General features: G+C 42.6%; 1 protein-coding gene across 7 annotated transcripts in view; it reads left to right on the top strand.

Moving 5' to 3' along the window:
- LOC141135237 (baculoviral IAP repeat-containing protein 1-like) overlaps positions 1-16,098 on the top strand; it is a 183,235-nt gene that overhangs the window by 84,785 nt on the left and 82,352 nt on the right. For all 7 annotated transcript variants that reach the window (XM_073624418.1, XM_073624416.1, XM_073624414.1 and 4 more), the window contains one exon: positions 10,184-10,354. In XM_073624418.1, coding sequence (XP_073480519.1) covers positions 10,184-10,354 — 171 coding nt within the window. The remainder of the gene's footprint in view (positions 1-10,183; positions 10,355-16,098) is intronic.

Raw genomic sequence — 16,098 nt, 5'->3', positions numbered from 1 at the left:
ATATTTCTTTCTGCTTTCCTTTTTAACCATATACACATATATATATATACACACATAGATACACATATCTACACAATACATATACATAACATTAAACAAAAGTACCCATTTGCAAGCCCCTAAAATACCTTGGCCAGGCTCCATTGCAAAAAATAGGGAAGACACTTAAGGGAGATGTCTTCACCTTGATAGCTGGCCCTGTAATGAATCCCAGGCTCTCCATTTATGCTGAGAGCACTTTGGGAGTACCAAGATGGCCGCCGACAGCTTCAGTTTGCTACTGGGCATGCACCGTACTGTCACATGTGCAAGTAACAGCCTGCTCACATACGGATAGGAGACATACCATCAGGGAAGAGCATAGAGGAGAGGCTAAGCTCCTGTTAATCTTCCAATATGGCCCAAAAAAAGATCCACAGAAAAAAACGGCCTCCCATACTTATCTGGCGTCTTTAGCAGCCCAAGCGATGGGACTTCATACTGCAGGAGAGCATGAACCTGCAACGGTTACACCATAAAGCGGTGAGGTAAGGCTGATAATGATCCTGCAGGCATGAGGACAAAGTAAAGAATACTGACTAAGGGGAGGAACTCTTTTTTATAGAGTTAAAATGGTCCTATGGGTTGGTAGAGGGCGGAGCAACCAACCATGGGTATGCTGACATGGGAGGCACCAGGAAAATGTAATCTGCCCATTAGTTAGTGTGTGGTGTTTGGAATTTCACACCATAATAGTATTGAATACTTACATATCATTGCATGCATTTGAAGAGTTAATATAATAGGATCAGCCAAATTTAAAGTGCATTGGCTAATTGGCATTCACCTATTTTCAGCATATGCTGCTTTAGCTAATAGTCATTTGCTTTTTTTTTCACCAATTCAATCTTTTAGTATTTCTCTGTGGGATTTGAACCCATGAGTTCTTCAAGGTAGAAGTGCTGACTGCTAGCCTATTGGGTGTAGCACAGTCATACATAGAAAATACATAGAAAATACATTCACTAGTGTTTGATGTTTCTTCTCCCCGAGCTGTCTCTCCTGCTGCCACCAATTCAATCTTTTAGTATTTCTCTGTGGGATTTGAACCCATGAGTTCTTCAAGGTAGAAGTGCTGACCGCTAGCCTATTGGGTGTAGCACAGTCATACATAGAAAATACATTCACTAGTGTTTGATGTTTCTTCTCCCCGAGCTGTCTCTCCTGCTGCCACCATCTTCTCCCGCTGATGTGTTCTTCAGCGCAGCCGGTTACCCACTAATTAAAAAAAAAGCCGCTCTTCTTGTGGCGGTCTTCTGTGGCCATCCGATAATGTCACCCGTAGAGTCCGCTCCATGGCTATGTAAGAGACGCCACACAGCGGGTGACAACACAGCGGAGGAAGACCACCATGGAAGAAGAGCAGCTTTTTTTTTATTAGCGGGTAACCAGCGGTGCGGAAGAACACAGCAGATGGCGGCGGCAGGAGAGACGGCTCTGGGAGAATACAGCTCGGGGAGAAGATGGAGGAGGGAGAGACAGCGTCTGGAGAAGATGGCTCAGGGAAGAAGACAGCTTGGAGCTATTCTACAATAAAGGACTTGTCAAAAACCGGCTATGAATTTTTTTACATTTCACTGCTTTTTTTGGTGAATGGGTAGGGGTAAAATGTACCCCATACCTATTCACATAGGGGGCAGGATCTGGGAGCCCCCTTGTTAAAGGGGGCTTCCAGATTCTGATAAACCCCCTGCCTGCAGACCGACAACCACCGACCAGTGTTGTCGGGAAGAGGCCCTTGTCCCCATCAACATGGGGAAAAGGTGCTTTGGGGCATGTGGCCTGGTAAGGTTCAGAAGGGGAGGGTGCTCACTCGTCCCCCCCTATCCTGACCTCCAGGCTGCATGCTCGGATAAGGGTCTGGTATGGATTTTGGGGGCCCCACATCAAATTTATTTTACATTTTGGTGTGGGGTTCCCCTTAAAGTCCATACCGAAGGGCCTGGTATGTACTGGGGGGACCCTACGACATTTTTTCCCTTGAATTTTGGAATTCCATACCATATTATTGAATAAGTACATACCATTGCATGCATTTGAAGAGTTAAAATATGGAATAAAGCAAGCTGATGTGCTTTGGCTAATTATGCTTCTGAGTACAATGCACACTTCTAGGAGGTGATGCTGTCAGTGGGATTTGAATTCATGGCTTGAACTTTTGGGGGCAGCAGGGTATACCACTATGCTACAGAGCTGAGCACTTACCTACAGAGAAAATACATTTACTAATGTTTGATTCGATACAATAATGTTTTGCATTTCAGGTATTAATATTATAGTAACAACCATGCTCGTGCCGATGTGGCATTGGCTAATAGGCATTTGCCTCTTTTCAGCATATGCTGCTGAGTACAATGCAAACTTTCAGTAGGTGATACCATCTGTGTGATTTTCAGCCATTTGAGCACAATTATATTGAGAACATATGTTTACTAGTGTTTGATGGCGGGACTACTTTATATTCTAGGTATAAAATAGTACTCAGCACAGTGACTTAGGCACCTTTCACACTTGTGCGACCTGAAAGTTGCGAGATTTTAATGCGACTTTAAGCAATGCCTGTGTAATCTTGAGGTCTATGGACGCAGGAGTCGCAGGGAAAGACACGCAACTTTCCCATGATTTTGCATCAGCAATTTTGCTGCAATTCCAGGGAATGCCTGTGTAAACTTGAGGTCTATGGACCTCAACTCGCATCAAAGTCAGACCAAAGTAGTACAGGGACTACGTTGAAGTCAGTGTTACTTGAAGTCGCACAGATATGAATGGTACACATTAAAAATCATGGGGTATGACTTGTCATACGACTCTGATGTCCAAAGTCGCACAAGTGTGACTCAGCCCGACTTTGTCAGCGATTTCAGAGACATCAGTGCACTTTCCTGCACAGATGTCTAGTGAAATCACATAGGTCCCAACTGTTCTCCTTTAAGAAGGTGTCCTATGCCTACCTACTTTTGCTAATAGGTGTCCCTTATACCCATCTCAAAAAGTTGGGAGGTAAGAAATCGCCCCCTGAAGTCGCCCAAAGTAGTGCAGGAACTACTTTTGGGAATCGTTGTGGCGTCGCACCAATTCGGACAGTTCCATTGCCATCAATAGGCGCCGATTTGGCCTACAATTTGACATGTCAATTCAGACCTATGTGAACATGGGTGAAGTTGCATAGATATTAGAGCTGCACGGTTCTGGCCAAAATGAGAATCACAAATTTTTTTGCTTAGAATAAAAAGATCACGATTCTCGAGACGTAAAATCTTTCACATTATCCCACAAATAATTGGGCTAACTTTTCTTTTTTTTTTTTTTTTTTAATTCATTAAAGTACTTTTTTCCAAAAAAAATTGCATTTGAAAGGCGCAAATACAGTGTGACATAAAATATTGTAACAACCACCATTTTATTCTCTAGGGTCTCTACTAAAAAAATATATATAATCTTGGGGGGTTTTAAGTAATTTTCTAGCAAAAAAAAAAAAAAATTATTTTAACCTGAAACCAACAAATGTCAGAAAAATGTTTAGTGTTTAAGTAGTTAAACTTTCCTCACTTACACAGAACTCTATTTAATTGACAAATTGTTACAAGGTTTCTAGTTAAGTTCACTGATAAAGAATGTTCTAATTCTTGGCAGACTTCCTGGTTTTTCGGCTGTGGCTTCAGAAGAGCAGAGAGAGTTCTTTGCATAGCAAGAATCGTGAAACTCTTTTTTCAAGATCGTAAAGGGGAAAAAAATCACGATGACGATTAATCGTGCAGCTCTAATAAATATGCATGGAAATCAAGGGGGACAACTTTTCATGTGACTCTGAGGTCCAAAGCTCCATGAAAAGTCACCCAAGTGTGAAAGTAACCTAATGCGATTAATTGATAACACCTTTGAATAAGGCCCCATTTGCACTTGTGCGACCTTAAAATTGCACAGCTTTGTCATGACTTGAAGCAATGTCTGTGTAATCTTGTGGTGTATGGACCTCAAATTGCATCAAAGTCAAACCAAGGTAGTGCAGGGACGAATTTGCTACACCTTCAGGATGCACAAGTGACAATAGGGCCAAATTCAAAGGTGTTATCCTTGAATCTCATTCACACTGCTGCGACCTGAAAGTCACACTATTTTGCTGCCACTTTGCCGCTGCAACTTGGCCCCAACTTCTGGGAATGCCTGTGTAATATTATACCCGATATACCTCAAGTCACACCAAAGTAGTACAGGGACTACTTTGAAGTTGGTGCAACTTAAAGTAGCACAGATATGAATGGTTGTCATTGAGAATCATGGGGTACAACTTGTCATGCAACTCAGAGGTTTAAATTTGCTGGAAAATTCGCCCAGCTGTGAAACAAGTCATATATATTTTAATAAAAGGAGCTCTCATTTATACTTGCATAGTCCTTACTGATTTACATCAGCAGAACAAATGCAGGAAGTGATGTGTGCACATGGGACGGAAGCAAATGTGTGGTGATGCCAAACAAATCAATGAACCCCACCCACACCAAATCTAACTATGACATCCACCCCCGCATTGATTAAGTACAAGTACATATCCTACACTTACCCAGCCAATGAGCAGCACATCCTCTCTGCTAAAGAGACCTCGCCATGTCCACCTAGATGGAGATCCTGACCAGCACAGGAACTTCCGTGTGCATACAGTGACTAATTTCTGGGTCAGAAGGTGAAACCACGCTTTTGATTGCAGCTGCGAATATTTGATCTCAACCATGATTAGTATTTTTTATTTTCAGATATGCAAATCTGTATTTCTACATATATTTGAAGGTAAACTTAAGGGAGTTTGATAAGAAATGGTGTCCCTGGGTTAGCAGCAGGTGAATTACAAAGGCAAAAGGCCCAGTTTGAGCCCTGGTTCACACTGACAGCAGGAGGAAAGCGTTCAGCCGAACTTCCACAATTTCATTCCTGCATGTCAGTCCCGACTGTGGGGGCAACATCAGAGACATCAGTGCAGGTTTCTGCACCAATATCAATACAAATCGCACCAATTAGAACAGTGCAATTGCCACAGATTTGACATGTCAAATCACACCAATGTGAACCAGAGCTGACACATTCAAACACTGCCTATCCACCAGCTGAATTCATTACCTGCAATTCTCCACAGCTGTTAATGATAAAGGTGGAATCTTTATATATAACTTGCAGTTGTGCAGAAGCCTAGGTTTACATTGGAGCGATTGGTCATGCGATTTGAGAGATCAAATCGCATGACTATTGGCAATGGCACTGTTCCAATCGATGCAACTTTTTTTTGTGGCACCGCATCAATTTGCTAAAGTAGTTCCTGCACTACTTTTGCCGATTTCAGGTGCGACTTCAATAGACATTTGTGTATGAAGCCACCTGAAATCACGCTGACCTTGCTACTTTGAAATCGTGCTACTTCAAGTGAAGTAGCGCAATTTCAAAGCAGCATGTGAACCAGGGCAAAGAGATTAGTTTTTTGGTGCACAAATACATATTGAAATAAAATATAAAAGAGATATTGCACTTTCCCAAAACCACCACCCACAAAAACTAAAAAGAAAGAAAAGTAGAAGAAAAAAAAAAAAAAACACACACACACACACACACACACACACACACACACACACACACAAGCTCAATGTACTTTTATTTTACCAGCAGAAAAAAAATAAATTTACATTTACTAGCTTCAAAAAAATTTGGACAGGATATATGGTGCTACATTTAGCAATGGGATTTTAAGGGCCCTGCTCATAGGAGCTTACAATCTAAAATTAGACAAAACCTTAGAGTGGACACAGCTTTAATTTCAGTGTATAGCGGGCAACACATCACATTATTATCTGCAAGATTATAGAAACATACTTAACAGTCATTCTTACAAAGCATTCCAACATAATATTGCAAAAGACTTATTCAAAACACCCACCACCAGCCCACAATCCACACATACATACATTGATGACCATGTTCTGCTGGAAGCTGCATTTCGGTGTACACGATTAAACGAGATCAAAAATAGTAGGTCAGCAGATGCTTCCAAACGATGTTTGCATGATCAGACAGGAATTTTTCACCTTTCAGACTTTTAAAGATATTTCAGTGTAGAAATCACTTTTTCACACAGTTTAAAAGCAGATTATCTTTAAATAATATACCGCATATTTCAGTACCATTTAGGCAATTATATCATGCTCTAAACATTATTTCCATGTGCAATTCTCTAGGTTTTAGCAGAGTAAGGGTTTGGGCGCTATTTAGTTTCAGGGAACTATAGTAAATTCGATTTTGGGAGTATTTTCTCACCAGCGCTATAGTGAATACCTTTTTAGCGCGAATTAGCGCTATTAGCGCTAATTCGCGCTACATTGCCGCGAATTAGCGCTAATTCGCAGCAATTTGCGCGAATTAGCGCCATAGCGCTATAGTAAATGACTCCCATTGTGTTTTTTTTTTCAAAATTGTCGCTCTTCTTTTGTTTATACTGCAAAAAAAATAAAAACCGCAGAGGTGATCAAATACCACTAAAAGAAAGCTCTATTTGTGGGAAAAAAAGGAAATCAATTTTGTTTGGGTACATCGTCGCATGACTGCGCAATTGTCAGTCAAAGCGACTTAGTGTCGTATCACAAAAAATGGCTTGGTCATTGAATTCTTATTCTGGTTTACTCCAAAACTGGTGTTGCCTAGTTCTCGGGGTAACTATAGCCAGATTCACAGGTCTCGTGTTCCAGAGCTTAGGAAGAGATATACTGACGGAAGCGGAGTATGGGAAGCGATTCCGTCACAGATATTACATACACCCCAGGGGAATATCTGACCACTCTCCTATAGTGGTTCACTTGGAGGTCTGACCCACCACTGCCTTGGCACGTGTCCCCTGGAAGCTTAACGCCTTCTGGCTCAAACTTTTTCCTTTACATGTAGCTGTAAGTTACTCTATTATGGATTTTCTGAGGGCACATGTGCATCATGAGGATATCCTGCTGAGCTGGGATGCCCTTAAAGCAATCCTACGTGGCATATTTATAGAACAATTCAATGGGGTTAAATGGAATACTAATGATCTGAGAGTTGAGCTAGAGCAGTGGGTACGCCAATTGGAACAAGTATATATTAATAATGCTTTGGATACTAGTAAGGGGTCTTGGTTATCTGCCCAGGATGCTCTGGATTGTTTGGTGACATCCTCAGCAGATAGGAAATGTCTCTTCTCTAAATTGACTTTTTATGAGGAGGGGGAACAATCAGGGAGCCTGGCCAGGATTGCCAAAGTTCAGCAATCAGGAGGTTCTATAGGCACCTTGTGAGCTGGGGACAGCAGGTTTGTCACTACTCCAGACTCCATAATTGTAGGACTTGTTTTCTTCTATACTTCTCTATATTGTACTAAACAAGTGTGTACGTCTGAAGACATTTTGGCATATTTGGATGGTATCTGCTTACCGGAACTGTCTGCACAAGACCGGAATATGCTTGACTCTCCTATAACTTTGGAGGTGTTGCAGGCGGCAACTGCTGCATTCCCTAGTTGTAAGGTGCCGGGGGATGATGGCTTACCGGTAGACAGTTAAAAGATATATAAACAGATAAAAAAAAATCTCTTTGTACTTTCTCTTTGCTTTGTATGGAGAAGAAACAAAGAGATTTTTCCCTTTGTACAGAGCCTTGCGTTGTTTTTCCACACCGGCCTCTGGACTGTGTCTGGACACAGCTGATCAGCAGGTCCCAGCCATGAATCATTGGTTGTAACCTGCTGACAAAATCGGCGATGAAGGGGGGGCACACGCACCTGCCCTGTACCCAGAAAAGGCCAGCAACATACAGGCTCCAATCAACAACGCTCATGCTCCCTGTGCAGTGTTGTTGATTTTTTCACCAAGCCTAATTTTTTTCCAGCTCTGTTTAGGTGTTTTGCATCCAGGGGTTGCGGGATTGTTGGAGAGATTTCTTCTTGCTTTCTGTTCTGTTTATAGGACAGGAAGTGAAGGGAAATTGGACACAAACCTGACACTGTATCCATTGCTTATTCTGTCCAAAAAAAAAAAAAAATGGCTCTACATATGCTTTAATCAGAGCATAGGAAGTCCAACACCATTTTCTAGTTTGTATTACCCCCATAGCATAGCATATCACAATTTTCTTTGATTATTTTTATTTTAAATAATAAACAGTGCATTTATTTTAAAGCCCAACTCTGGGCACAACAAAAAATACCCCTGCAGTGTCCCCCACACACACTACAAGAGTAAAATGCTAAATCGTTAAATATAGGACTTTTTTCTGGCTCCAGAAGACACTATCAATCTGCTCTAGTTCCCCACAGCCTCCTCTCTATGGTGCTTCGAGCTGCAATTGGAAATTATTTCATCACTCAGTCGTGTTTATATGGCAGTTAATTTTGGCGGTAAATTTCGATTTAGTTTTAGTCCTAGTCTTTTGACTAAAATTGCATTTTAGTTTTAGTCCCATTTTAGTCTTCTGCAATTTTTTTAGTTTTAGTTATATTTAGTCCACTAAAATCATTTTTGTCGGCTAAAACTCATTTTAGTCGTCTAAAATTTAATGGGTTTAGTTAAGTTGTAATGCATTATTTAAGCATTTCTCTACCATTTCCAAACTCATTATATACTGCTGGAGTGAAAAATCTAATATGTTATAGTATTAAAGTTTGAACATGCACTACAGACCAGTGTTAATTTTCATGACAAATTTCAATTTAGTTTTAGTCATACTCCTTTTTAACAAAAATGCCATTTTAGTTTTAGTCCTAGTTTAGTCTTTTGACTCTTTTGAGGCTGAGTTCACACTGTTGCAAATTGGATGCGGGTTTCACCGCATCCAATTCGCATAGCAGGAGATTGTGACCGGCTCTCTATGGAGCCGGTTCACACATCTCCACAGCGGCTCTGGTGCGATTTGCAGAGGAGCCCTGTGCGTTTTTTGGTCCGTTTCAGGTCCGAATTCAGCCAAAAATTAGGGCTGAAGTCAGACCTAAAACAGTGAATGGGGACGAACCGGACTCCTGCTGTGAGCCGGGGCGAGCTGAAGTGTGAACCCAGCCTTAGTCGTATTTAAGTCATCTTAATTGTTTTAGTCGTATCTTAGTCGACTAAAATAGTATTAGTTTAGTAAATGGAAATGTTTTAGTCAACAGAATTAACACTGTTATATGGCCTGTTTCACACAGGCTTCAGCTTGTATAACAGCAGTGTGATCAGCAAGCGTTGACAAAGCATTTGTTTAGCTTTCAGCAAGCTTTGTTAAAGCTTTTAAAGTACTATTCAGCTCCAGTTTGTAAACGTTTAACACAGATTCTAATGGGAGTGTTGATTGCCACTTTAAGCAAGCTGCTAGCAGGCTTCAGCAGACTTTCAACAAGCTTCAAGAAGTGCAGAAGCGTGCTAGCAGCCTATTTAAAGAGGAGTTCCACCCAGGGGGTCCAGTAAAAAAAAAAAAAGTCAGCAGCTACAAATACTGCAGCTGCTGACTTTTAATTGGACACTTACCTGTCCCTGGGTCCAGCGATGCTGGGGATCGAAGCCCCGCTCGTCTCCCCCTCCGTTCAGCGGCGCCGGCATTGCAACTGTGGGCGCCGGGCTGTGGCTTCACAGCCTGGCACCCACTGCGCATGCGTGAGCGGCGCCGCGCGCCGTGATTGGCCGCTCAGTCACCTGGGACCTGTAATGGGTCCCAGATGATTGACAGGAGGAAGGGAGCAGAGCGGAGCCCTTCCTGTGCCGAGGGGGAAGTGATGTCACCAGCCCAGGCACTGGAAGAGGCAGACTACGAGGGACCCCCTAGCAACAGGCATTTATAGGTAAGTTAAAAAAAAAATATCCAAATGTTTTTTGTTTTTTGTTTTTTTTAGGATTTTTCATGTATTTTTGTTTTTTTGGGTGGAACCCCACTTTAAAATGGCAATCAACACTGCCATTAGGATCAGTGTTCAACATTTACAAACTGGAGTTGAATGGTACTTTAAAAGCTTCAACAAAGCTTGCTGAAAGCTCTGCAAATGCTTTGTCAAAGCTTGCTGTTCACACTGTTCTTATACAAGCTGGTGCATGAGTGAAACAGGCCTTAGGATTTGCTGATATTTTGATAAAATGTATTATTACTAAAATTATCATTACTGTCTCATTTCTTTCAGAGATACTAATTTGTGGCATTCACAATTTTCCTGAATTGACTGAACTTTTTTTTGACCTTCCTGAAAACCCAGAGGTTTTGGATCATTTACCAGATAAATTTCAAAGACTGCAAAAAGTGAAAAAGATTGTTTTTCTGTCTAAAAAATCTGAAATCAAACCAAAAAGGTTTGGTAAGTGCATATAAATATTTATATTAGATAATACAAGACCGAGAGACATTTATTAAAAGCAGGCAAATCTATGTACATTCACCTGCAATCACCAGATAGTCACTGTATATTATCAACTATAATTTTTTTTGGCAGCAGGAAAAAAGTTCTATTTTATAGGTTTTTACGGCTAAAATCTTTTTTTTGCAGGGTGAAAGAGGGAGTTGAGGGGAGGGGGGCTACTGGATGGATCTTTGAAAGCGAGAAAAGGATTTGGGGGAAATAAATAGAGCTGGCAGTGAGCTTTTTAAAACTAGTTTACGGACCTTAACTGGCCCCCAGTGCCCCCAGGCCTCAAAACTACCAAGTGGGTTGCTATGGTTATGATTATGCCCTTGCCTATTATAATATATGATATGAAGGACATTACTGGGATCTGGATTTGGTGTAATGGTGGCAATTGGGATTTGACAAATGTGCTGACAGCAAATGTGGTTTATAACTATTGTGAACAATCTGTTTGGAAAATGAGAGGCAAATGTTCTGAGATTGTTCACTACTTTACAATTATATACCCATACAGCAATAGATAATTTTGTATTACTGTGTCAAGTAGCATAGACAATGAATACAATGAACATTTAGTTGTCTTTCCCCTACATAGGTTTATTCATATCGTTTTCAAAGGGAAGAATGGTTTTAGGCTGTTATATTGGTATGCCACGTTTATTTTGTCATTACATGTGTTAAAAACCCCTCTGGCCTTCATTGTAGGCTTTAGGTGGGCAGTTGTGGGGTGGAAAAACCACCTGTTTTACCACCCTTCGGCCTCCCATGTCAATAATATCTTAGGGGTAGGTACACATGGCTCAGGATTTGAAAGTTGACATGAGTGAACGTATGAAAGTCTGCTGCACTGATTTATTTGCTTGGTCCAACCTACTAATCTGCCTTTTGGCAAAATTTTCTCACTGTGGGCCTTTATAGGGTTTATAATGGAGAAAGACTCCTCCTTCTGAATACCCATATGTGGCCCAAGTTTTAAATGAATTTGTAGCCAGGGCTGGCTATTATGTCTACAATCCAGAGACATTTTCTCTGTTATTAATCTGGGGTTGGCTCCCTCTAGTGTTTGCTGGACTCTATGTGTCAACTTCGTTTTTCCTGTGATAGGATTCAGAGCAAAGCATCAAGGGATGTGTAGTTCAGAATGCTGAATTGACTATGCCAGCAGGACTGATCTGAACTACAATTGACAGATTTCTGAGTGGACAAAACAGATTGCTGGGAGAGAACATAAAAGGGGCTGGCACAGCCTACATCAGCCTCCTAGGACACCGTTTGACTCTACCAGCAGGAGGGCTGTGTGACAGTAAGCTGCTGATGATTTGCATCCTACACAGCAGGGAGCCGGACAGCTATACACAGAGGAACATCTGCGGATAGCATCGCTTCTTCCCTGCAGCGGACCGGAGAGTGTTCCAGGTCATCCAGAGACACCTGCAATTCAGATCCCAGTGGGCTGCAGCGTCGTGCAGCGGGCGCCATTTCCCAGAGCCAGGATACAGAGAGAGAGTTCCTGTTAGAGTCTTCTCATCATCTGCATCGTTAGCCAACTGTATCTGTGTGTCAGAAACCATGAATCAGACTGAGACAGAAGTACAGTTAAATAACACTTGTTTAATAATAATAAAAAAAGGTAAACAGAGTAAACGTAGTCAAAACATAGCCAGAGTTCAGGAACCGGAATGGTTACTCAGATAAGTCAAAATATCAAGGAGCCAGAGATGAGCGTAGTAGAACAGCAAGCAGGACCTGGAGCCAGAAAGAATGTCAGCCAAGCAAGTCTTTAACAGGAACACAGGAGAGCGTCTCTAGAGATGTGACCAAGGTGAAGGCAGAGATCATCTGGGCTGGACGGCTTAAGTAGACAGGACTGACGAGCAGGATATCATCAACAGGTGAGTCACTGTGGAGAGATAGGGGCTGGCAATTAGACGACAGCTGAGCGGCCAGATTAGAGAAGGAAGGACTAAGCACAGCCCTGACAGTACCCCCTCCTCAATGACCCCTCCCCCTCGGAGGACCACCAGGCTTGAGGGGAAAATGTCTATGGAAATCACAGGGGCATGTACGTCCGAGAATGAGACCCAAGAGCGTTCCTCCGGACCGTACCCTTTCCAATGCACCAGGTACTGTATGCGCCCACAGAACCTACTGGAGTCAATAATGGATTGTACTTCATACTCCTCATGGTTCTCAACCTGTACTGGGTAAGGACGGGGCACCGAGGTGGTAAAGCGGTTGCAGACCAAAGGTTTTAATAAGGAGACATGAAAACATTCGAGATACGCACATTAGAAGGAAGGTCTAATGCGTAAGCTACTGTTAATCTACGGGTTAATCCTGCGAAGAATACGGAAAGGCCCAATAAACCGAGGTGCGAACTTCAGTGAGGGAACACGAAGTCGGAGGTTGCGAGATAACAGCCAGACCCTGTCCCCAACCTGGTAGGAAGGCGCAGGCAGGCGTCTGCGGTCAGCATGGAGTCTGTACCTATCATTAGCATGTCGCAAAGCCTCCTGTACTTGTGCCCAAGAGGAACGAAGACCACGGAGATGCTCCTCTAACGTAGGAATACTCTGTGGAACAAACAAGTCAGGCAACATGGAAGGTTGGAAACCATAATTTGCCATAAACGGGGACAATTGAGAAGCAGAAGTCAAGTCAAGTCAAGCTCTATTGTCATTCCACTGCACGTAAGAACATACAGTAGAACGAAATGTCCTATCTCTGAGGGCCACGGTGCTACATACAAATTAAACATAATTATAACTCGATGTACAAAGAATAAAGACACAGTGAGGAATGCACATCTGGGAACTACGTAACTGTACATATACCATATGTTTCCAAAAGTCTTTGTGGCAGCAAATGTATATAAACGTCTATAAAAATGTCTAGTGCATATTAAAGAGTAAAAAGGAGGGGACGTGAGACGTTCCTGATCACAATATATAGGAATAGAAGAGGTTTCAAAGAGGATTGGAGTTGAAGGCCCTCACAGCCTGGGGGAAAAAAACTGTTGAACAGTCTGACAGTCCTGGTTTTGATACTCCAGTACCTTCTACCTGATGGCAAGAGCTGAAAGAGACTGTGGGAGGGATGAGTAAGATCCCTCAGGATACTAGTAGCTTTTCTGGAGCATCGTGTGTGGAAAATGTCCAGGATGGAAGGGAGAGAGACACCAATAATCTTTTCAGCCATCTTCACTAGCTGCTGCAGGGTCTTATGGTCAGCAGAACTGCAGTTCCCATTCCAGGCAATGATGCAGCTGGTCAGCACGCTTTCAATGGTTCCCCTATAAAATGTAATAAGGATGGCTTTTTTAAAGGTGGTGGAGAAAATATAGGCGCTGTTGTGCCTTCTTGGTTAGTGACGTGATGTTGGTTGTCCAGGTAAGATCCTCTGAGTTGTGCACTCCCAGGAATTTAATACTGCTTACTCTCTCCACAGTCAAGCTGTCGATGGTCAGTGGGGAGTGATCAATATAATTTCTCCTGAAATCCATCACAACCTCCTTTGTTTTGCTTACATTAAGGAACAGGTTGTTTGTACTATACCATTTAACCAGTTGTTCCACTTCCTCTCTGTAGAATATTTCATCATTGTTGCTGATGAGACCTACCACAGTTGTGTCATCCGCAAACTTAAAGATATGGTTGGAGCTGAACTTGGCAGAACAGTCGTGGGTCAGCAGTGTGAAGAGCAGCGGGCTGAGCACACATCCCTGTGGGGCACCCGTGCTCAGTGTGGTAGTGCCCGACGTGCTGCAGCCAACACGGACTGACTGAGGTCTTCCGGTTAAAAAGTCCATGATCCAATTACAGAGGGGCAGGTGAGGTCCAGCGAGTTCAATTCAGTGATAAGTTGCTGAGGAATTATTGTATTAAATGCTGAGCTAAAGTCAATGAACAGCATTCTAACATAAGAGTCTTTCTAAGTGGGTAAGGGCCAAGTGAAGAGTAGAAGATACTGCATCGTCCGTGGAACGATTTGGACATACCGTCCAAACTGATATGGGTCCAGCGTGTTTGAAAAACTGGACTTAATATAATGCATGACTAACCTCTCAAAGCACTTCATCTTTATTGGAGTTAGTGCTATAGGATGATAGTCATTCAAACAGGACACAGGTGTCTTCTTTGGCACTGGAATTATGATGGTGGATTTAAGACACGTAGGGATAACCGCCTGGCTCAGCGAAATGTTAAAGATATCTGTAAGGACATCTGTCAGCTGCACAGCACAGTCTCTCAGCACACGTCCAGGTATGTCATCAGGGCCAGTAGCCTTCCGTCGGTTGATCCGAACAGGGTCTTCCTTACGTCGGCTGGAGAAAAGCAGAGCGTCCGGTTGTTTCGGGATATGAGTAGTTTTTGTGAAGGTGTTTGGTTCTGCATCTCAAACCTTGCATAAAAGTGGTTGAGTGCATCCGGGAGATAAGTATCATTGGCCTGTGGCAGGGGCTTGTAGTTAGTGATGGTCTGGATGGCTTGCCACAGGGCCCGTGTGTCTTTGCTGTCGCTAAAGTGTTTATTATTATTTTTTAGCATATTGTTTTGCCTTCTTGATGCCATGAGACAGATTGGCTCTTGCTGTTTTGAGAGCTGTTTTATCTCCTGATCTGAATACCTCATCTCTGGTCTTTAGCAGCCCAGGAACCTCTGCCGTCATCCATGGCTTCTGGTTGGCATGTGTGGTAATAATCTTGGTGACTGTCACATCATCTATGCACTTTTTGATGTAAGCAGTCATTGTTTCAGTGTACTCTTGTAAGTCTGTATGATTGTTGTAAGTGGCTGCCTCTTTAAACATGTTCCAATCTGTGTGCTGAAAGCAATCCTGCAGTACTGGGGTAGCCTTGTCTGGCCATACCGTGATTTCTTTTTGAACCGGTTTTGCAAGTGTAAGCAACGGTTTGTATGCTGGAATTAGCATAACAGAGATGTGATCTGAATACCCAAGGTGGGGGCGGGGTTCAACCTTGTATGCATTTTTCTCTGTTGTATAAACAAAGTCCAGTATGTTGTTTCCCCTTGTTGCAAAATTCACATGTTGGTAGAACTTCAGCAAAACTGTCTTTAAGTTTGCATGGTTGAAGTCACCAGCAATAATGAAAAAAGCCTTCAGGGTTGTTTGTTTGATGTTCGCTGATAGAGCTGTAAAGTTTGCGTTTACACACCTGGGAATGTAAACCGTGACAATAACAATGGCTGTGAACTCCCTTGGCAGGTAGAATGGTCGACACTTCACAAACATAAACACTACCAGCGATGAGGAGTGTTTTGTTACCACCACAGCATTGTTACACCATTCTTTGTTGATATATATACACACAGACCACCTCCGCGAATCTTACCGGACAGTGATGAATCTCTATCCGCTCAGTAGCAGATTAGCCTGTATAGCTGAATGGCGTAATCCGGGATGTTGTTATTTAGCCATGTTTCAGTGAAGATAAACACACAACAATCTCTTGTCTCATGCTGTGTGGACCGACTGAGTTGAATTAAGTCCAGTTTATTTTCCAGCGAGCAAACATTAGAGAGCATAAGTGTTGGAAGGGCCGGCCTTGTGGGTTTAGCCCTTAGCCTAGCTTGTATACCTCCAAGCTTACCGTGTTTCCGTCTCCTCTCACACCGTTTGCGTCGCTGCCTTGTGCGGGAAGCTTCAGTAGGCAAAACTGCGGTCTCAGGGTCAGG

Source organism: Aquarana catesbeiana, linkage group LG01 (assembly GCF_042186555.1).
Source record: "Aquarana catesbeiana isolate 2022-GZ linkage group LG01, ASM4218655v1, whole genome shotgun sequence".
Classification (NCBI taxonomy): Eukaryota; Metazoa; Chordata; class Amphibia; order Anura; family Ranidae; genus Aquarana; species Aquarana catesbeiana.
The sequence above is the reverse complement of the archived record's forward strand: the minus strand, read 5'-3'. Positions and strand labels throughout refer to the sequence as shown.